Raw genomic sequence first — 24404 nt, 5'->3', positions numbered from 1 at the left:
AAGACAGACTCCCAATTTATTAGACATACTAAACTCTGTACAGCTCCTTCTCCAGGATTCAGGATTTCTTCTACACCTTAATACTTGTTTTCCTCTTTCGGTTCACCTTAAAAAGAGATTTACAAACAAAAAAAGCAGCTGAAGCCCCAGGATCCCTAGACCTTCTGGTTTTCTGCTGAAATTGGCAGCTACCAGCTCAGTCAGGACTGAAGCAACTACAGAACAAGGCCTTTGAAGTGAACGTAGCTTAGATTCAAACTGCTATGAAGAAAGGAAAGAGCAAAGGATTCTTCTTTCCTTTTATTTTTAAAGCCTCTGCTCACAAATACTCGCCTAATTCAGTGTGAACTGAAAGCCTCCTCTTTTTCATTAATTACTTGTTTTTTCTTTGTACAAGTCTCGGCCCAAGCCCAAGCAAACTTCAAAGTCCATACCCATCAAACAGCAGGGCTGCGACTCGCCAGGAAACCACCAGCTGTGACCTGGTAGCACAGCTATAGTTAATGCTGAGCTTGGGAGTGGATCCGCGTTACCAAGCAATCGCTAATCAGTGACCTAACCAAGGGACAAAGTTCTATGGAAAAGATTTGGCTAAGTCAGAGCAGAGGGTTAGATGGCAGCTTGAACAGTTTGTGAATGGTATGATCCCAATACGCATTCATTTCTCACACGATGGCATCTTTACCCTTCATTACCTGCCAGGAGCAATCAGTGTTTCCCTCCTCTCACCCCTTTTTTGTCTCTATTTTCTTAGGAGAATAAAACATTTCTTCATCCTAAAACCCCAGAAACAATGGAGGAAAAATAGTAAATAAAGTACTTGGATAGTCCAAGAAAGCATCCTGTACAATTCATAACTAGTGTTCTGATATATAACAAAATGAGCCCGCGAAGAGTTCACTTACTATGAAATTATCCTAAAAGCAAAATAAGACTTAACCAGAGCACTAACCAGAAGATCTCATTACAAGAAACGCATTTTGCTACTAGATTTGAATAAAAAAGAGTGTGTGTATAACCTTCATCAATCCTAGGGTATTTGGAATGCTGAAATCTTTCTATCTCACAATTGAAAATTTTTTCTAGACTTATCCATCTTCCAGGCACATTCTCTATGTATATTCAGGATAGAAAACATTGTGTAAGCCAGGGTAGTATGTATACTACATTTATAAACACAGACTGCAGCGTAGTAAACATACACGAGATATAAAAAAGCCTTTCCCATTAACTTAACCAGGTATGTAACAACATTTTTGAAATGCTTAATACCTCAGAAACTTAAGATTATTCTGTTGCAAACTTGGTGCAGCAGAGATACTCAAGTTGCTTCCCAAGAAGCTGGTTTGGATACAGAACTCAGACTCTCCTGATGACACCGAAAATAATAAATCAGCCTGTGTTAGCCCCGTTTTTTCCTATCTTTACATAAGAGTGCGATCTGGGGTATGTCAACAGACATCACATTCAGGAAAGGCATAATGTTTGAGCTAACACTGATCATGGAAGAATATTCACCCTCATTCTTTCTTTCATATATTAATTTGGGGCAAGCTGTAATTAATCTAGGCAGTATCGATTCAAAGACCACATAATTTGTGAAGTGTTGAGACTTCTTAATACCCTCAGAAACAGCTGTGTATAACATTTAGAATATTCTTGAAATAAAAAAAAAAGGGCAATTAGTTCTTGAAGAGCACATCCTCCAAAACTGTCTTTTTATTAAAGCATAACATTTTTAATTAAGGGGAAAAAAACTCTAAACCTTTAAATATTTCTCAGCATGTACAGTCCACACAGGAATACCTAACGGTGTGGAGCCTCACCTTTGCTACTTCTGTGACATCTTGCACAAAGTACACCCTCAGCTTTCTGTTTCCATTGCATAAGCCTGTGCAAAATAACTACCATATATGTGTCACAAGTAAGTGCAAAAAGTGATTATTAAAATGACATGCAATGCATTGCTGCAGTTCATCGTGATTTAGAAGCTGTAAAAGAGGAAAAAACCCGATGAGTAGTCAAACCAGCCTCAAACTCCTGTATACAGTTACTCTACACATATTGCCTTTTGGACGGGAAGAAGGAAATCGTTCATCAAGCTTTCAAAGTAGAATAATACTATATGAAATATTCCTAACTTTTTTCCATTTAAAGCTATAATTCTTAACTTTGTTGTCATAAAACAGATCTCTGCCACACTAAGAGGTACAGACCTAGGGACCTGTTTGAGGAATTTATTAAACACTCCACATGACTATCTATGAAGATGTACTACAGTCTTCCAGCACTTCTCTACAAGTCCATACTTTCTTCTCCATTAAAAATATTCTCTCTTTAAAATCTCCCAAGGTGGTTACAAGAAACTGAGAACGGAAGTCATCTTTGGAAAAGCATATCTGAATATAGTGCAATGAATAACCTTTATTATTTTACAGGAGACTATTTAAAACAAGTTATATATTACAGACACTACAAATTACTTTAAGCTTTGTGTGTGTGCTTCAGCTCCAAGGCCTACAGATTCTCAAAAATTCTCTCAGGAAGGGGAACTTCTCAGCTACTAAACCAGCACGTTCCCACCCCTTCCAGTTTCACAGACCTCAGTTAACCGGAATTATACTCATGTAATACAGCTTTCATTACACATCAGAAAGTGTCACAAAGATAACGCTCCCATTTGTGCGTGAGTACCTATTCCTCAACATTGCTTCCATGTGCCCAAGTCAGGAGTGTGCCGGTAACTAAAAAGCTCATAAATCGGCACACAAATAGCTCAAAATTAAAAGTTGAAAATTACAATGTCACTTCCTGTTCCAGAACAGCAAAGGTGGTGAAACCTGTTTCTCCCCTTAATCATCCACAAATTAGAAATACACACAGGTAGGTTTTCAACACAGTTTTTGATTGGCAAAAGCTCTACTATTTGCACAAAATGTTTTTTTATTCTTCAGAGAAGAAACAAATTTAGTCTCGCTAAGTGTTGTTCTAAACTAAGGAGTCACAGAATAAGCTTAAGATGAATATGGTTGGTAATAATGTGCACGATACATGTGAAAATACAGCAAGAAAGAAAAACAATTACACTAAACTTAGAATCAAAAGTGTGAATAATTTAAATTATGAGCACCAGAGGTACTGTTATCTTCTTGAAAATTTATAGAACTGACATCCACTAACTTGTGCTTTGACTGGAGTGATATTCTACAAGGCAGACAATAATTTACATAAATTTATGGGTTAAAAATATTTACATCTCTGGTTATAGTAGTCTATTTCAATTCTTTTTTTTCCTTCTAGAGGAAAGTTTCATAAAATGTAAAAGATGCAAAAGAAATACAAGAAAAATGCTAAATAAACTCTACAGTGCAAGCACATCTTTCTTTACATGTTCCCAATAGGTGGCAACAGAATGCCAAAAATAAAGGGAGCTTAGAACTCTTTCTTCATGAAGTAATGGAAGCTGCTATAATTTCTATCAATTAACTTGGATTAGTGATTTTATTCAGACAAGGAGTTGCATCTCAGCAACAGAAATCCTCATGACAGTTAAGGCCAAAAGACACAGAATTTGCAGAGCAGAAACAAAGCATCTATTAAGAAACTCCAGATGCCGCACATTACGCGAAATCAACTAACTGATGGTTTAAACTCAGAGCTTATCTGAAGGAGTAGTGATTTACAGTAACAAAATGTTTCTGCACATAATACAAGAACTAACAAGGAAGAAAGAACATTTTTGACTGTTTTTTGTTGTTGTTGACATCCATACCTTCGTCTTTAGTAGTATTTATTTGCTAGATAGAATAAAGGGGTGAGAAATTTTAAATAGAAAGTTTTCAGCTGACAAATCCCAGCTTTATGAGTAATAGCATCAGTTAGAATCTATTATATAAAACTGGCTCATAACTACACGACCTTCATATTTTTCACAAAGTATCAATTTAAACTAAGAATTTCATTTTGCCAGGCACAGAATACAACATTATAGGATTCAACCTAGTACCGTATTACTATTGGTATTTACAGAGTACATATAAACAGAATACACTCTAGAGCTTCAAAATTTCAACTAGAGTTCCAAGAAACTCTTCTGATGAAAATTTCTCTGTGGCTAGTTTTAAAGAACTAAAAAATATATATATATATATATATATATTTTTTTTTTTCAGATTTGAAAGTACTAGAAAATGCAAAAAGCAATCCTCTAGGTTTTCTATGTAAAACTGTGCTTAAAAACAAAATTTCCTCACAGAAGAGGAAAAGAATATAATTGTTGCTGCCAATATAGATAAAAATTTCCTACTTTTAAACTTCACTTCCAACAGTTTTACGAAAATACATATTGACAAAGTCACTTAAGCCAAACACACCACTTTTTAGGCTTCCACATTAAAACAGGACAGTCCAGTAGTTGTTTAAATAGTCAGAATAGATTTAAGTAGAGACAAGTATCCAATACAATAAAATTAATTTGTTTTAAAATATCTCATGGCTGAATTTCATGTTTACACCACACAGGGTAAGAGCAGCCTTTGAATACGGCTGCCCGTAAAGGGTTGGAAAGAATTCTCATTCTCCGAGTAGCTTTTGCCTCAGGAGGTCTGTAGGAAATAGCTCTCCAGGCCTGCAGGGCTATCCTGGCTCCCTGATTCTTTGAACACGGCTGTAGCAAACAGACTGGAAAACAGTTCTGCTTTCCTTGACAGCTGAGACTTTTCTGCTTCTGCTGCGCAGACCTATGCAAATCAAATCTAAATAATGACTACTTACTTGCTTTCAAAGGCAGCTAAATTAGGGTCCAAAGAAATTGTCTCTGCCGTAATTTCCACCTTTCTTACACTGCCAAAGAAGTCTGTTATCAGAACATTTTGAGGGTCTCGCTGAAAGAGATCAGTTCGATGGCCAGGGGTAGAAACACACAAACTTTTTGGACACACCTGAAACTGGAAAACAAAACGGACAATCATATCTTGCCCCTCATCAATCAGTAGTCTCTGTAGGCAGCTTACAAAAAAAAATTATAAAAAGAAAGATAAATGCCACACATAACTTGCATTAATTTCAGTACAGGTTCCACAGTTGGAAAAAGTGATTCAACAAAAATATTAAAATGCATTCTTGTATTTCAGAGAACCTTTTCCATACAAAGACATTTGTCACTGCACATAAAAAAAAAAAAAAAAAAGCCTCTTGGTTTCACGTTTTCACCGAAAGGCAACACATTTTCTTTTACTCAGTTCCAATTAAGGGAGCAAACAAAAAAATTAAAGTCTCTAAAGTAAACTGTATAAACCAAGAATTAATTTTAATCCCTCTATTTGATGTATAGATCAATGCTACAGCTATGCAATTAAGTCCGGCTGGAAAGGTTACAAAACCCGGGAAGAACTATAATGTTTTTATATTCCTGTATCATTAACATCAGCACAACAGTATATGACTACTATGAATGGATTTAACAAATTATGATTTTCCACTTCTGCTTTCACCTATCTGACCCCAACAAAATCTCAAACCTCAAGTCCAAGATCTCTTGATCGAAGGTGACCCTGCTGAAAACAGCTTCAAAGCCAGCAGAGTAAAAGCTGCTTACCAATTCTACTTTATATTAGCTACCAAAGGCACACAAGGCCAGTGCTCTTTTCATCTGATATTATATTGAACTTTTGCCTTACTGGTCGTGACAAATATTTCCATTTAATTCCTAAAGAAATGACTTTTAAAACTTCCCTCTTGCCATCAACAAATGCATTTTAAGAGAGAATGAGATCTGTGCAAACGATTTAGGCAAGCGTACACAAAGAAGGGATTTAATCACTGTTCTTCAAAAGCTAAAGTTCACCTCCATTGGACTCGATTGAGATTTTATCACACATATTGACCAAAAAACAACACATAATATTGCTGTTCCCAAGACCAGAATGAAATTCAGCACACGCTTGCCTCCATCTACCTCCTTCCAGCACATCAAATAGGTATGAATAAAATACTAAAAACAACATCTTCTTTTACAAGCTGTAATCGACTTGTGCTAGTGCAGAGAAAACATTAAAACAAATATTAAATACAAATGTTATCTCAATTATGGGTATGTCACGAGTTTGTTCAACTAAAGAATATACTTTCCTTCCAAAATTGCACTTCATTTCAATCCACAGTCACAACATTCATCCCCATGCACTACAAAATTCAGTTTTTATTCCTTAAAAATAATTTTCTCTTTGTAGGCTGCATAAACTAGTGATACCTAGCTGGAGTAGCAGGTTGGAAGTGTTAGAGGTGCAACCGTGTTATTCCTTTTACAAACACATTATAGATAAAGATAACTGACTTGCCATTCTCCCCGAGACAAAAAAGGGGGAACGATAATCATTAAAGAAAAAAAATGTTTCAAGATCTTTCAAGTTGAAGTCTCCCAATTATATCACTTCGAGCTAATTTCATTTCCTTTCAATATCCTTAAACAATACCATCAGCTAGAAATAGAGTATATTTTGAAATTTATAAATTGATTCAATGAGGCTTGGCAAAATGGGTTAATGTACTCACTGGCGTATAAAGGAAGGAAAGTTGGTAATTTACCTCTAGACACAGATTTAACGGGACCATACCATGTGCAATTCTAGTGCCTGCATTTTAAAACAGACACTGCAAAGTAGCCCAGTGGTGCGTGGATACAAAAATAATTATGGAGCTGGGAGGAAAAAAAGAAACTAGTGAGAGATATTAGGTGCAGAATTTGTTTTATAAAAAATAAGAGAAAATTTGATTCCAATGTAGAATCACTTTCACAAGAAGAAAAAAAAAGAGTAACAAAGATGAATTTAACATAGCCATGCCAAACCTAACAAAAACTGGAATATAAACCCAGCCAATGTCAAATGAAAAACAACAGGCAGAAGCTCAACTGTAAAGCTGATCAACGACTAGAACAAACTTTCAGTGGAAAACTTCTGTTTCCACTATGATTGAACACTTTTCTGGAAGCTGTGCCTTAGCAAAACCAGACATCAGTAAGTGGAACTACAACAGCCTATGACTAGAGCATCACATCAGACGATCTCACGTTCCCTTTTAGACAAAAGAGATTCTAGGAAGCTTAGATTTTTCAGCCATTTAATCCTGTTTCCTTTGGAACATGCCACCCTCCTGCACTGTCATCCGATCCCGATTCTTGAGAGAGGGCAGCACCAGTCTCACCAATGGCTCCAGTACCTGAAACTGTCTACAAGTCTTCCATCTGTCTTTTGCATCTCTGAATAAATTGCGTCCTGTAGTATAAAAAGGAATCTGAGGAACCTATGAAATTACCCAGCACTACAGAACAGAAAAAGTGAGAGAGAAAAAAAAAAAAAATCCACAAAGTCAGTGAAATCAATGCTCTGTAATTCTATAATCTCCAAGTAAAGCATTCAAACTATTTAAATTCTGGCAAATTCCAAACCAAATCTAGCATGTTTATCATTTGCTCTCTCCCAGTGGGTATTTTCACACATCTTTATATATTGTTTACTGAGCTGAAATTATTCTGTTCTCATTTCAAAATTTATCAAAAAGTCAGTTCAGAAAGGCAAAAACTCTCTCCCAACACTAAAAAGATGAAGTGAATAAATACACAAAATAAATACAGCAAAATTATGAAGAGAAACCCCCCCTCCCCCAAGCTACGAAGTCATGGAGACTGTTGTTTCCATGGGGTAAGTGCCTACGTCTTCATTATGTACATATTAAAATGCATAAAATATGAAACAGCAAGCCCCTTTGGATTTTTATGAAGCTGTAGCACTTCTCCATTGCCTATCAAGTCTGAACACCCAGCTAATAGTTTTTATTGATACCATCTTCCTTCATTCAGCATATGTTTTTCAAGGCAGTATTGTTCCATGGGACTGTTAATTTCTGCTGTCTACACGTCCTAACACAGGAAAACTACCTTTTTCTAAGTGTTATGCTTCAGTAGCATAGCAAACAGTAACGGGACATTACATGGGACAGGAATTATTGCCCTATCCAAATAAAGAGAAGAAGCATAACCTAATGTGATTTATTTCAAAAGCAGACTTCTTTTAGACTGCAAGATACAGAGACAGATGCCTAATCTTCCATCTAGACCATGATTAGTTTTGTTAATAAAATTTACTAAAATAAAACAGAACTATCATTTTGAAGACAAACTGTAACATTCCATGCTATTCCGAGCTGGAGATAAGCTTAGAAATTCTTATTTATATGCAATAGCTGTTACCTACTGTAAGTTTTCTACATTTAATTGACTACTCCTTAAAAACCTATGAGAGCATGGGAATCCTGCAGTATACCAATATGCCACAAAGTGCTTCTGTGCTTCAAAGCAGCCAAAATCCAAAATCGCTAAATGCTAAATTTATATTCCTGGTTGTTAGAGTTCTTCAAGACTACAAATAAACATTTAGAAGATAATCACTCTCCCTACACAAATACAATGTTTGCTATCCGGAAAAGAAGAATTGAGACAAGATACTGAGCAGTTACTTTACAGAAAACATCTGCATTTTCTTTTTAATCTCTCTTGGTTAAGTGCCATTGCTTAAAATACATATCACTATATTAAACTTGTTAAACATTAAATAAAGGACAAATCTAATTCTTTTAACACTACTTAATATTGAATATGACTAGAAAGAGGGGGAAAATCTCTCCCCAGTCAAAAACAAACAAACAAACATGAATTTGATAGGTGATAGGTATAAAAATAACAATGTCTTATAAACTAAGAGGAAAAAAAGTATTAATGACAGCTCACCTATATCATGCAAAAAGATCACTGAATAACTACAGAGCAAAAGCTGTACAGATACATTAGCACAGTACCATCAACAAAGCTTTGACTCAGAATAACTCTGACAAGACTGTTCTGAGTTTTGAACAATTTTTACTCAGCACTGCTTTGGGCTGGGAGGATATAGAGGATCAAGGCAGGAGTAATTTGAAGGTCTCTTGAGATGTGTACATGTCCCAGAACAACAGCATCAGCATTAAAACTACGAAACAGAGACTATGACTACTTCCAATCTGCCCCACAATGATTTACTACCACAAGAAGATTTTGAGCCAAATTACGATCAAGAATTTGCAGTGACACTAAGAAGAGAACTTCAACATTACAGATGCAAATATACAAGTACCAGCGTGAGAGAAGACTGCAAAGCAATTACGCTACAGCAGAGTAACACTTTTATAGCAGAGGTCTTTTGACAAAAAAGAAAAGGTAAATGCTGGCTAAATGAAAGACATGTTCTTGTGCATATTTTTCCAAATTACTTGAATAAGATATTATTTATCTAAAGCCACACAATTCCTCAAAACAGAAACTTTATCTTGATTTTTCATAACAAAATTTTTAGCTATTTAATGCCAAATGATATCTTGTGTAGAAATGTATTTGAATCTTATTTTAAAAGTTTAAAAGTGTGACATTTCAATTTAGTCTTTTCTTTTTTTGGAATTGCAGTCAAATCCAAAGTCAGTCATTTGCACAGCTTTATGCTATTCCCCTAGCAACACAGATGGAGCAGGTGGGGAGTAGGTGGAGTGGATTATGAGGAAAGATGTCTCATTCTTTGCAAGAATGCAACATCCAAAATTTAGGTGGGTCTGAAGAGAAGGTGTTTTAAGAGTGGTTAGAGAAAACTAAACAAGTGATGCAATAGAAACACTCTGCAATTATTACACTGCTCTTAAAAGAGCAGACATTAGGCATATCACAAAATTGTACAACTCATTATTAGCTACCTATTTTAAAGATCTATGGGTGAGCTAGTTAGTAATCCATTTAATGTGTTAATCTGAGTTTGGAAAGTGTTAAATTTAAAAACCAGACTTGAATAAGCAGTATCTCTTTGCTCTTAAACCAGCATAACACTAACCGTGCGTTCCACTGCCAAACTATCCCCTGTAACTTCTTCCAAATAAATGAGCTGATACCCTTACCGTGGACTAAACGTGTCATTTTGGAACTCCAAGATGAAAGCATGGAAAAAAAATGACTTAAAAGACAAGAAGTCACATCTGCTGAAATACATACGTGTTAAGACTCAGTACATTACCACCACAAATCATGATATATTTGGGTCCATTCTCTTCCCCTCCCATAGCAACAATAAGCAGAGCAATGAGGTACCATATGATGACTTACACAACGCAAATAATTTGCCAGTAGGAGGCAAGTTACCTCAGCTCTTCCTGAGTACTCAGCACATAAGGAAACACAATAACACAAGGAAAAATGTTGAGATATCTTCTCTGAAGAGCCCAAAATGAAGACTACTTGGCCAGCTATACCATCCACAACATCTGAATTAACATCTAACTGGCTAGACCAGTTATACTAATTCCCAGGTGGTTTCTTATATACTAGAAAATGTTCATTTTTGATGCTGTTATCACTCAATTCATTTTCTGGCAAGTTATTTGGCTGTTATCTGGCAATTCATTTTCAGAAGAGAGTTCTGGCCAATTCATTCAAACAACATTTTAGAAGCAGATACATAATTAATAAAGAACTTGCATATTCTTCTTTAAAAAGATTTATTTTAAAGTGATCTGTATCCCATGATCAGATGATGTTGAATTACAGGATAGAATTTCATTCCTTGGTAGTAAAAGAATTTTGAATCTTAGTCACTGAATCAGTTCTGTATCAACATAAAATCTGTCAAGTGTGGGCTGTTTAGAGTGAATTCTACTACATATCTAGCAGCCAGGCTAACACCAGCCTTTGTAGACAGAGGGTGACAAAACTTTTGAGCAGCTGCTCCTTTTATTGAAATGAATCAAAGACAGTGTGCTCAGTCAATGGTTGCTCTTAAATCATTTATACACCATGTCAGAGTTTAGAGCTACTAGGCACCAAAGCACGTATTACTACAATGTATTACCAATGAATTACTACAAGGAAATTAATATCTGAACAGGCACAAAGGGTTAATAGAATACATAAAATATGGTTACTTTTTATTTACATCATCTCACCAGTGTATATCTAACTGTTATAAAGACATTTTCATAAATTTTGTAATAGGTTGGGGGGGGGGGAAGGGGGTTCTGCATCATACCTCGAAAGCTACAACTAGTATTTACCCAAGATATAATAAACTCTAAACATACAGTTGGATTTGGACATGTCTCACTCTGGAGTCTATGCAGATACATAGAGAAATCAGTGTCTGTAGGAATTTGCGAGTGCATGGCTAGAATTCTAACTGTATAAACCACCTTTGCAAAACAGTATCAATGGCTGCCTTTCCACATTTGCAAAATGTCTGTTATCCATTAAGCTGATTTTATATACAAATTTTTGCTATTATTTTTCATGTGCAAATAATATTTTTCAATTAATATAAAAAAATCTGGTTAGTGTTGGTTATTTTTTCTGTAGCCAACAGACCAGTTTCACCCTGAGGAAAATCACCAAAATGTTACACTATAATTGCATTTAATAACGGCAATCTCTCACCCCCCCCCCACCCCCACCCCAAGCTGCTTCTGAGGGAAAAAGCAGGAGAACAAAAAACTTTTGGAGAACCCTATGGACAAAATAAATTTGTTTTGAGAATGTTAAAGTCATTAGTGTACTCATGAATGTTAAGTATACTACTTACTAGGTCATTCATATTTGTCTGACTGGCTGGATGAATTTCTTCCAAGAACTCTAGAACATAGAATGTGTATCTGTCCATAAGATGAACTCCAATCCCAAGATCAGGCTGATGCTTAAAAACAACACATAGTAGTTATTATATATAATATTATTATATTCCTCACACCTATACCATCCATGTTCCCATAAAACTTCTGCCTATCCTAGGCAATGCAGAAACTGGCCAGCAAGCACAGAACTCCATATTCAACTTTAACCATCAGCAGTGAACAGAAAATGATTTGCCCTTTCCTTTGTACTTTGCACCCAACAGTTCATGGGAGTTGTGGATCCTCAAAACTTTTCTAACTTCTTGCAAGTCCTTCAAAAATTTATGTAAATGAACTGAAAGTGAGCAGGAAAGTCTCACAAAGAGTTACTCGAATAAGGGACCAGTGTCAGAGAGGTATACTAAAGTGACATGCAGAGGAAGGAAGAGATGAGTCATCATCTTCCTTATAAGTATAATACACCTTATGCACTGAATTATGCTTTCTGTTTTCTGTTTTACATTTATAAAATTATTGAGAAATATCTTTAGTATTATTTATTTTTAAGTTGCTGAAAAATAACTAGCCTGGTTCTCTGGAACAGCCCTACAAAGCAACAGGAAAAACACACTTATGAGTTTTATAGAAACCATACTCTGGAAACTAAATATATTACATTCAGCAATTGGAAAGGAATTTTTTATTTAAAAGTCAATAGGACCTGTGCTTTTAGCTCACACAGGAATTCTGAAAATCACCTTTAGGTTCACAAAAATTTACTTACTGATAAAGAATCTTCTCCTACTTGGCTGCTAGCCAAGGCCATTATATTAGGTGAATAAAATCGTTCATACATGGATGCTCCTTGACAAGTATCAATAATAAACAACAATTCATTGTACCTGAAAGAAATAAAACAGCCTTCTTACTTGCCTTTCTTTAGATTGAAACAACATATATATACTTTGCTTCTTAGTTACCAGGTAACTGCTAGGAACCTAAGGAACAGTATAGTTCACACTGATCGATTGTTAAATGTGAGATTAGCCAAAGATACTCATTTGAGCAGCTGTAACTGCAGGAAGCCAAAAATAAAAACCAAAGCTCTTCTTTTTGCATGCAAAGTGTCAGGCAATTTTACGGACAACAGATAGTATCACTGTTGAAAAGCAAGCAACAGTGACCTACCAGCTAGACTTCACACATGCTCATGAAATACACTATTCAATCTCTAAATAATACATTTTTCTTACCTTCTTTTCTGCCACATTTGTTCAAAGGCATCAGCAAGTTCTACATTTGTGATTTCTTCAGAATCTTGAAATTTTAGGAAACCATTTCCACCATGACCTGAAGGGGGGGGGGGGGGGGAGGCAGGCAGGCACACAAGTTAGGGAGGCTTCTAAGTTATAGAAAAACCTATGACCTGGTCAGCTGTCTTTCTAAAAAAAGCCAAACAATTCTCTTTCTCCAAAGGGACCCCAACAAAAGAAAATATTACAACAGTAAGAACAGTATGTGTGCATCATTTAGACTGGAAACTATCTTTGCTAAGTACTGTCTTACAGGTTTTTTTCTTGATTACTGTATGACATGCTAAACAAACAACAACAAAAAACATTCACTCTACTGTTTTTTTGTTTATTTGGACTCTTGATGGGATTTCATGCTTTCAAACAGCCCCATCCTATTGAACAACAAAAGTCAATGAATTATATACACAAACCTGTAATTACCTGTCATATATATTAGAATGTTGCTTCTGTCATCAGAAAGAAGACGTTTAGATCGAGGTGTACCTGGTGGGATTCTTCCTGTTAATACACGCAAGAAATTTTCCACAGTAACCTATGAACAGAAGCATAAAGATAAAAATATTGATCAACTACTCTGGGCTGGGTTCCATAAAATAAATAATTGAAAAATAAAACACAGTTTATCTAACAAGATGCAAAACTGGATAGTAGAACTGCATCGATGGAAATTTTCTGTTGAAGGTTTTGCTCTAATAAGGCTCATGATCATACAGTACCTTTTATTTTATCCCACTAACATCAGCCTGTTGCTTTATTATATCAAATAAGTCTACTACCATTATAATTACTAAATACATCTTCATTGATCTGAAAGCCTGCCAAAGTATATAGCTTTGTTCTACCAAAGCTCCTCATGTACTCACAAAATGCTCCAACGTTAGTGTGCGTTACTATGGAAAAACAGACTTTAGATTCCCTCTGCAACTCAGGAAAGAAAAAACAAAATCAATTTCAGTTACGTAAGTCTTTGACTGACCAGATCATCTGGATAGTGATTGTAAAACATTCTATAAAACACCACTTGCTCTTCATGCAGACATATACAGCTCAAAAAATGCTAGCACAAAATTCATACTCACGGAAAAAAACATGATAAAAAGAACATATCTATTTCTCTGTCATATCTTCACTTCTTTATATAAAGCTTCAAAAATAAAACAAGACACCTACTAGATAAGAAAATAGGCTCCTATAAACCTTTTTTTGCTTTATCAATAATTATATAGCACTACTAAACCGTGTAAGTGCTGTCCAACTTAAGATCACCTGGTAAAGAAATGGTCTGTTTGAAGTCGTAGTACACAAAAGGTGATAAAACACAGCAACTATTTCTATGTATTAACTATTTTACAATAATGACTAGGAGGAGGCTTGTTTTATACTGATAAAAGCATATGCTTAAGATACAAGCAGACCTCCCTATTAAACATTTTACTTGCATGCTGAAAATTTAACTGCGGTGTGTTTGCAAGACGAGACACTAACCACCTATCTCTCTTTTCCACAGAAGAGAAAGTTCAGTAACATCTGTACATTCCTAGGATACAAAAGGAGTTCCACCTAGTCTCAAAATAATTGTGGTTATTCCATTCTTTAAGATAGCCAACACACAACTACATATTTCTAGTGTTTAGAACAGTATACTAAATTTTAAATACAAATCCAATATTATGTTTTGGGGAGTATTTTTTAAACTCATCAGATAATAATAAAAGCCCAGCCCAAATCTAGTAATAGGAATGGAAAGACTTCCTCAAACTGCATAGATTTTATAAAGCCTTAAACCAAAAATACCAACAAAACCCCGGTTATTTAATTAAAGCACAGTCACCTCATAGCTTCGGTAATCCACTTCCACATCATCTCCATAAACATTCAGCTCCATGTTTTTATGGCTAAACACAGTAGCTGGTTTGGGATTTCTGGGATTACATGCCATATCATCTGCCAGCATCAGCACAATGTGACTATGAAAAATAAGACGGAAATATTTCAGACTTTTTACTTTCACAGATCAGTCAAACAGAAATGACAACAAAAACGTGCCGTAACTAAAACGATAGCTTGTAACTTTAAGAAGATTCCTGTCACTGTAGGTGAAACTTTGCTCGGTTATACCCTGTTTCCTTGTGTACATCCCCACTGTTATAAAGATACCACACATGCACACACAGTCAGCTGGTATTTACCTGTAGGATTTAGTTAAGCAAAGCTGAGTACAAGATTAGTTAGCATTAGCAACTTCACGGTACAGATTTGACCGGACCTAGGCCAGCACAACACTTTAAAAAAAATCTGAGTTTACACAGCAATAAACCATTTCATGCTGTTCCACAGAAGAAATCCCAGCACACTCACCTTCTCTCACCCTCCTCAGTTAGAAGCGGTATGCTGATTCTTTTCTTGAGATCTGAAGAGCTCCTGTTTTTCAAACTATTATACCGCATTTGATACACTATTACCTGATTCCCTGTGCTAACAGGGAATTCCCCCGAAGAATGCGACTGGGCTGACACCAGACAGATTTTGTCATCTAATTACCAAGAAAAAACACCCAGCACTTGGAGGACTAACATTATAAAACTGCCCTAGCTTGTATGCAGCCAAGATCCATATTTCATTTGCCAGGGTCAGGGTAGGGTCAAAATATGTAATAACAAGTAGTAGATTGGAGACCTTTAGCGCTAGAAAAAATACGTCTGGACTGAGGTGAAGTTAGTCTTTTTCTCAGGTGACTCATTCTTTGATAGAATTTCTCCCAGAACAAGTGATCTTAGTATTCTCCCAAATGATACTTATAAAAGCAAAGCTCAATTCTATTCCTGACTCGCAAGATGCACAGTTAAAAACTAAACTGTGACCTGCCATTTCAATACCATTCCTGGGTCTGTCATCATTCACCTCTGTGTCTGCCTGAGCACTGTAAGAGTCGTGTCATTGTTTAGTAAGCGCCGACATGCTCCATGCTGCACAGAAAGAGACACAAATGCTCTCCACGTAACATAAGCACAGATCCTCAAAAATAATCAAAGTAATTGATTTCAATGGGAATAAAACACCAAAATAAGTATGAAGGTCTAACAAGAGAATCCAGAGGAGGACAGTGACAGAAGAGAAATAAAGATTTTTTTTTCCTTGCATATGCATACCAGTACAAAATTATTTTTATAGAAAGGAGTGCTATTAAAAGGGAGTCAGTTGGAAGCAAGTGTCAAAAATAAACCCTGTAGATTTATTGAGGGAGTCTTGTGTATACCCATTTTATGCATTACACTCAAAAGAGAATATTCCAGGCTAAGCCATCACTAGTCCCACAATTTAGCACTATTTTCAAGAACTGTGTGACAGTCTATTAAAAAAGGAAAGAAAGAATAATTGCACACTCAGAGACAAGTTCTGCATGGTAGTAGTACAGACAGGTAAACATGAACATGCAAAGTTTTAAGAACACCACATGGTGTTCTTAGAAGCAAGTGAAATCCCCCATGGACAAACAGAACCATTGTGTGCAAATGAACAGATTGTCCACATACTCAGTAAAAAAATCTAAGCGTTAACTCGTAGCTTAACTGTTAAACAAAAGTAATCTAATCATGTATTATATCACTGCTATTCCCTTGATGTGAAACTTATATTGGATAATGATTCCAGCAATCAAAAGCAATTTCTCAGATCATTTTGATTCTTTTATTCTAACAAAACTTTCCTCTTACAAATTGGAGAATTGTGGCCACATGCCAACAAACCAGAGCAACTTACAATCATAAAACCAGAAAGCATTTCCTAATGAGTTCTATTGTTTGATGACAAATTTGTTTAAAACACCAGACTGACACAGCTCTGTACAAAACAGACTTATGCACAAATCCTACCCTTTCCCCCCCAAAAAGAGAGAACAATGATATATTTTTTAAATGTAATTTTATTTTATTTTTTTTATCTTATCAACATTTAGAATGAAGTTTTGCAGCAAAAAAAAGAAAACCAAGTAAAAGAAGTTTCTCCAGTATTCTCCGGGACAAACCCACTGAAACTCATGTGAAAACTGCTGGAGATGGGAGAAATTAGATTATCTATCTCCCTAGGTCTCCTCCAATGTCTTACTCTTGTCTTAGTCTACAGGATTGTTGCCTTTTTTGAGATCCATTTCCAGATCCTTGGGTATGGATAAGAAACAGACCATATGACCAAACAACAGAAACCTTCAGCTACACTGCAATTTTTGCAGTATTTCTGAAGCTGCCACATTTTTACCTTCATGGTGGAGCAAGACAGATTAGGGAAGACAAAAGTCCTCAGTTTCTAAGAAGAATTTCTAAGTTAGCACCCATGGTGCCTATGCTTCAAATGCAATATATGAGGGAAGTTAGATGCTTCTGTATGATATGTGCAAAAAATGGCACACATCTGTGGCTTTCAGCCTACAGAGCCTTGTGCTATGTTTTATTGGATTTATAGCCCCAAAATTCTTGTAAAAATTAGGTTTCAACATCCCCATTTTCAAAAACAGATAGAAGTTACTCTTTTAGTGACTTCTACCTCTTTACCTAGACATGCTGGAAATACTACAGTGAACTACTACCATTTGTTTTCACAGTTTTTATGCAAGTAAATTACATTCCAAAATAGTTATACCCCTAAAAAATTATCACTAGCAACACAATTATAAAGACACCTTAGAACAATTTATTCATCTTCCTAATTCTGCTATCAGAGAATAATATTTTAACCATCATGCTATAGCTACGGAAGTACAGTTTGCATGGATAGACAAAGCCTCTGGCTTCTCCTAAAAATGTCAGGCAAAATGGATTTTTCAAGGCTACTTTCAATACGTAGGAGCTGCTTTGTTCAACAGCTTTAGTTTAAAGATTCTCAGCGTAGTTAAAGGCATGGAAGTCTTACATTTTAACTACAGTCAGGGTTGCTACCATCTCCACACTGAAAGGAAAATACAGCACAGTAAAAGCTATATTTTGGAGTAATATTGTCACTTCTCAATGCATTTACCAATTTTCACATTATACTTTTACCAATTTATTAAGTGGTATAATTTAGTGGCCAGATAGCTCCTCTTTTTTAATCAAATTACTCTATTCCAACTAGAAGTTTCATGATATAACTTGTTCCTTTTCATTTTGAATAATATTACTGTACTTTTCAATATACTGATGTGATCACATTTTTACTCTTTACTTTTATCCAGTTATACTCTAAAGAGCTATAATTTTATACTGTTTCAGATAACAGGAGAACTTTACATTTGCAAGCAATTGTATTCACCAAGATTCTCTCACCTATCAGGAATGCCCAGTCTCTTGACACTTCTGTACACTGAAAGAGTATTTGCCACGTGACGGTAATTAAACCAGAATCGAGATGTACACACCTTGAATTTTTAAGAAAAAATAAATACATATTAAATAGTGTAAAAGATACAAATTGGACTGATCCAGTAATCAGTATCTTCTGATGCATGTGACATCAACAAACTAGTAACAAATCAGAAAGAACCTAGCAACACCAAGAAACTCATGATGTAAGTTATATGCCTTTGTTGTACCACAGTAATAAATGCTGAAAATAAATGTTAAAACAAAAATGTTCTTAACATACTGAATCATGAAAAAAACCGTCACAAAAGCCAAGTAAGTTTAGAAAGTGGCACTTGGGGAATAATCCAGCAATAGTCAGTGGATAGGCTAAATTTTCTCATTTGTTTTCTCCATTTCAAATGGAGAAAAAAAAAAAAAAATCAAAGGAAGAGTTTTCATCTCAACAGCAAACCCATTCTGGGAGCATTCTTGCATAAAGACAGTAAGTGAGTTCATGCAGAAGCTACACACAGGGGAACATATACTGAGGATGCTTTATATTTGAGTCCTTGAATGCAATAAAGAGCTAAGTGAGCTCTAACCAAAATCTGAATACAAATTCTCAAAAAATATCAAGAGTTCAGATGCCACTATTCCAACAGGGTGAAGGGTCAGGGATCAGCCACTCCTGTTCTTAAACTATTCCCTTGGTCTGGTATTATTTAATCTGTCCTCAAAAGCTCAAACCAATGAGATTCCAAAATCTCCAGAGGCAACCTGCTGTAGTTCTGTACCAGCCTTTCCACTGCCCTTGCACTTGCATCAAGTTCCCTGTTTTTCGTTTGTCCTGCACCAAGGACAGCAATTCTCCTCTGCAGAGGCTTAGTTTCCTGCTGTTTTACCAGTCTTCCAAGCAGATGAAGCAGCATTTTAGAAGAGGCAATTTTAAAGCCACAAACAGAAGTGGGAGCAAACATAGCATTTAAGATATCTTTTTTCTTTTAGTTTTTCAGCTTTAAATATACAACTTTAATTTAAATAGTAACATCTTTAAGTAAGATTACTCTATGTAACATCTTTTACTCTAAGCCTTTTCATAAAAGGCAATGAGTAATAGCTTAAATGATAATCAAGATTCCACCTGAAAGGATCCCCCTTCACCCTCGATCATTGCTTCGGTTAGAAATTTCAAGAAAGCCCATAGGAATCAGTCTGTGAGAACACTTGCCTTTCAGTCAGATTTAGAGCTCTGAAAACTAATTCTGGCAAACCTGGCTGTGACATTTTAAGACATTATCATCTGCCCCTTTCCTCTATCATTTTGCTTATAACAGAGTGGAAAATATATCAATGCTTTATATATAGGTATTCATGGTCCAGCATATTAATTCAAATTCCTGATGAGGTGGTTTTGCACTGTGATCCCAGGCCTGAACTGCACGGAAATAGTAACACACTCTCTATTTTCTTGATAAAAAAAAATTACTACCTATTGTCATGAAGTTGAATGTTGAATTTCTTAGCAACTAAAAAAAGCATAAGCAGAGAATCTGTTGAGGACAGAAAGTAAAATTCCTTGGACCTGATTTTCCACTTTCCTTGTGAGTTTATAAGTATACTAATAAAAACACCAATCTGTAAATAGTATTAAAATGGAAAGGTACTTAATGTTTTAATAGTTTTAAGTTTGTACATTGTAGAATATAGAAATTACTCCTTCTAATTCAATTCATTACTATTCACTTTGCTTTTATATTGTTAAATTTTAGTATCTGGAAAGCAAGTATCTGCTGCTGAGTAATTACAATATGTTCTGAAACAAATTAGTCACCAAGACCTGAACTGTGATTAAGAACTAATTGTGTAGCATGATTCAAAGCCAACAAAAGATTCAAGGCAAATAAGAAAAATTAGGATAAGAACAATTGATCTAAATATTACCACCTGAATTTGTTTTATTCTAAGGCTGCTGTCACAAGGTAGCAAATTTAATAAGAACAAAAATGAGAAATAAAGTATACTGTCTGGTCAAAGAGCTAAATTTCTCTTTGATATTATAGGCACGTTGTTGTTCAATGCACAGTATGATAATTTACCAGAATTTTTGTTTTATGAATCCTGCTATGTATCTGACTGTTCTGAGTGTCTGATATGTAGTTATACTGAAAAGATAATTTTAACATAGTGTAGTAAGTTTGCAGGGATAATTTCAAATAATGGTATTTGCTTCCACGTCTTTATCTTTCAACTTCTGTCACGTGAACGGAATTCGTGAGTGGCTGCAGTGACTATGGTGCATGACCGAAAGATGTAAGCCTTATCTGAAGAACACAAACTGGACCACACTTACCAAAACTGCCCAGTTATTTGTATGACCACTTTTAAAGAACTGTTCTGCTTGATCCTGAAAAAGAGAGAAAATATCAGGCATTTTTCAGTAGTGAACAAAGAAATGACCACTTAAATTTTTGTTGTCTTTACAAAACAAACTCTTCAATGCACATCTGTGCCTTCACCACACCTTAAAATTCATAAACCTTACAAAAGCTTCAAGACAGGTAGTTCTTCTTATTCCATTACACACGTTTCATCCGTATGTTGTAATCATTTTGAGTAATCCCAGCTTTACCACAACCAGTGGAAACACAAGGTCAAGCAGGAAGAACAAAGCTAGTGAAATGCAAAGAATACATCAAGTAATTGGGAGAAATGGAAGACATAGGTAACAATATTTGAATACTGTTAACTTCAAACAGAACCTTCATTTACACCTAATCTCCAATAGGTTGTCATAGTACAACCTCATATATATTCTGCTGTTACACTAAAAAAGAGACTGAATATATGTCAACCATTCCAAAACTTTCCCTGAAACTTGCTGAAGAACACAGGAGAAAAATCGATTGGTCACCTTTAGCTTAACTAAAACATAAAGCCACCACCTTGCTCTATTCCAGAGGACACTCCAATAATTCAGTAAAATGATTTCCTGACCCACAATTTCTTCCTTATCAGTAAAAGGGGCTTGGATGAAGTTCTATTTCCATTGCTCCTCTTGCCTAACAGCAGATAAATTAAGTAAATCTGCTATTTTAATCCACTTTAAATGGAAATAGATTACACAGAACATTTGTGCTTCAAAGTCAGGAGCTATGACAACAGCAACCCTCTGTAAAAGCTATGTTAAGCACAGTCCCCCATGGGCTTCGCAGAGAAGAGGGCCCCGTTCGGGCCGGCACATCAGTCAGGACGGAGGGAACAAACAAGGCGGGAGCAGGACAAGAATCCGGACGGCACCAGTTCTCCGAGGAATACCAGGCTGATGGCTGCAGCCTCACACAAAAGCCACAGTAACAGGAATAAAAAAACTTTGTTAAAGCATATTTAAGTTATACTGCATAATTTCAAGTAGCAAGCCATTTTCAGTTTGATTAGTAACCCAAAGACTCTAAAAACATTTCTATTCGGAGACCTGCCAACGCACTTAAAGAGAGCTTTTAATTTTACACAGTTCGGACAAAACACACGTGCCTGAGGACGCGCTATTACTTCTGGGATTTTCTGCACTACAGAGCATCAAACACTTCATCAACGACCTCCAGAGGCGGCGGAGCGCGGCCCGGCCCGGCCATTACCCCGGGGGCCGGGGGCTGCGCTGGGGGCGGGGGCCGCGCCGCCCCCTCCCGCTGCGGAGACCGGCAGAAGCGCCGCGACGCAACGCGAGCGCCCGGGCAGCCCGGCCGCCGCGGGCTCCGCATGCGGAGCGAGAGGAGGGGAGGGAGGAAGCAGCTCCGAAGCAGCAGCCTGGAGCCGGCTCAGCGCCGCCCCGTCTCCCCGCGGGCCGCTCCCACCAGCCCCCGTACCTGGACGCCGCTGGCGAGCGCCGCGCCGCAGCACCCCAGGAGCAGCGCGGCGGCGGCGCGGGCCCGGCGGGCCGCCATGTTGCCCCCCCTCCGCGAGGCCCGCGCCGCCGCCGCTCCGGAAGGGCGGGGCGGGGCGGGCTCTGCGCATGCTCCGTCCCGCCCGCCCGCCGCCGCCGCCGCCGCCCCGGGGTGGTGACAGGTGCCCGGCGCGGCGCTGAGGGGCTGCCGCCGCCTGCGCTCTGCGCCGCTTATTGCGCTTTTCCCAGCACCATAGCTGGGGGGGGGCTTATACGCGGGCGCAGCGCTTGGAGCAAGGCTGCTCAGCAGGAATAGTCTCCCTGCTCCACGCTGAATGCTTAGTCCTCTCCCTGAGCACCCCCAGCCCAGTCAGTCCAGAGAGCTGGGTCAGGTTGCCAGCGCTGAGGCGGTCATGGTGCTGTGTTGCAGTTGCGTTCAGTATATGTGTGCGTTACAGCTCTGTCGTGAAGGTTACTGCAGTCCCACCCTGACTTAACCCACCTGGCGCAGCCGCGGCTGGTGGTAACAACTGCCATGGCCTCACGCCTCGCCCCCGGCCTGGGAGGCTCCGGAGGTGCCCTAGGAGCTGTTTCCTCAGCCGCGTACCAGAAACGTGCCCAGATCAGAGGCTTTGCTGGAGCTGCCGCGAGGGCCGGGCACAGGGCTGGCGAGCGGCAGGCCGCCGTTGGCCGTCGCCAGTGCTGTTGGCAAGGGTGGCCTTAGGCCTCAGCGGCTGCAGCACAAATGTGGCATAGCCTTGGAGAAGCCTGGGAGAGCAAAAGGGAAAATTGGGGAATGGGAAAGAGGGGGTGTGGGGAGGGGAAGGGGATAGAAAGTAGGTCAGTTCTCACAATGTCTTGCTATAGCCTTGCATTGGTCACACGTGGCTCATCCCTCAGAACAGATGAATCACTCGTCAGTGTTTTATTCCAATCTACTGACCCCTTGGTATGATTCTTTTACTTACACTACTCCATCCTGTCAGCACCTTTGTTCAGTTGCCTGGTGTTTCCCATTAGTGATGTAAAGATACAGACACCTGCTCTGAGCCACCGAAGCATATTTGTCATCCGTAATGGCTTTCTCAGACAGTGCATATTCTCATATATGGATGTCGGAGTTTGAATAACAGCATGTTTGCTGTTTGAAATCATCAATGGTATACTCATGATTAAAGCAATTGCCTGTGATTAGATTACATTTTCCTTCTATGCCTAAAGGTAAACTAAGGAACTTACTCCCTTTCAAAGAGTATAGCCACCAGCTCCTGTTGTGCCTGAGCACATCTCCTATGTAAGCCTGTAATGAATCTACTGGGAAGTGGTACAGGCTTCTCTCTCCATTCGTTCCTACTTGTGGGCCTCACTGTAACTCTTATTGCTCCACAAAGCTAAATGAATTTAGGCCTGGGGCCAAGCTCAAGATTTTTCTTCGCCCTTTCAGATGCTTCTGCTTAGCTCGCTGATCATTCTCAGATGGGTTCAAGATGCGTCAGTAATCTCAAAGGACAAGCAACTGTCTTTCAGAGCATGCACACCCTGTTTTATAAATTGGGGAAATGATTTCATGTTCTTTCACTTGGATCAAAGAACATTACCTCATTACCTTTCAGCTTCCATGTGGAGTTGTGCAGATATCAAGTCATAAATACAGAAGGTCTCAACTCTTTCACTAAAGTTCTTTCTATTCAACCTAATTCTTTGCTCTTTGCATTTATTACAAATACTCATCTTTTTGTATCATGCATTTTGGTCAACAGCTTTTCCCAATAAAAGAATGTGATCAGCTAGATCCTGATGTTGCATCGTGAACCAGACATAAGTCTTTCTAATGCTCATACTGAATGAAAAGTTATGTCAAATGTTACCAAAAGATAACTTCAGCTTACTAAGAGCCCTTCATGACATCATAAGTAATGAACACCTTTTTTGTCAAACTTCAAAATACCCTATGCACTTCAAAGCTCCTGAATCTTCTAAAATTTGTATCATGAGCAATCTTAAATTTTGGCCTTCTCTAGAATCCTTGGCTTTATAGCTTTAATAATGTTCTTTTAAGGTCATTGTGTATGATTTACTACATAAGAAAAACAAACGGGAAAAAAACACAATATCCATCATGTAGCATTGGAACCATGTAAACAGATTATCAGTAAAGTTGGACTCCACAAATAGACATCTGCTACTTGTGCTGAGCAATTAAGAACTGTAGCAAATTATCTT

General features: G+C 37.5%; 1 protein-coding gene across 1 annotated transcript in view; it reads right to left on the bottom strand.

Annotated features, from left to right (window-relative positions):
* PIGK (phosphatidylinositol glycan anchor biosynthesis class K) overlaps positions 1 to 22260 on the bottom strand; it is a 73404-nt gene extending 51144 nt beyond the window's left edge. Inside the window, exons 1-9 of the mRNA XM_067301041.1 lie at positions 22165 to 22260; positions 20652 to 20705; positions 18284 to 18375; positions 14818 to 14953; positions 13407 to 13518; positions 12924 to 13020; positions 12455 to 12572; positions 11643 to 11753; positions 4774 to 4946 (exon numbers count right to left, since the gene is read on the bottom strand). Of these exons, the coding sequence (XP_067157142.1) occupies positions 4774 to 4946; positions 11643 to 11753; positions 12455 to 12572; positions 12924 to 13020; positions 13407 to 13518; positions 14818 to 14953; positions 18284 to 18375; positions 20652 to 20705; positions 22165 to 22242 (971 nt within the window). The 5' untranslated portion in view covers positions 22243 to 22260. The remainder of the gene's footprint in view (positions 1 to 4773; positions 4947 to 11642; positions 11754 to 12454; positions 12573 to 12923; positions 13021 to 13406; positions 13519 to 14817; positions 14954 to 18283; positions 18376 to 20651; positions 20706 to 22164) is intronic.
* Between the last annotated feature and the right edge of the window lie 2144 nt (positions 22261 to 24404).

The sequence above is a fragment of the Apteryx mantelli genome, chromosome 8, assembly GCF_036417845.1.
Source record: "Apteryx mantelli isolate bAptMan1 chromosome 8, bAptMan1.hap1, whole genome shotgun sequence".
In the NCBI taxonomy this organism is placed as follows: domain Eukaryota; kingdom Metazoa; phylum Chordata; class Aves; order Apterygiformes; family Apterygidae; genus Apteryx; species Apteryx mantelli.
This window is presented reverse-complemented; position numbering and strand designations above follow the sequence as displayed.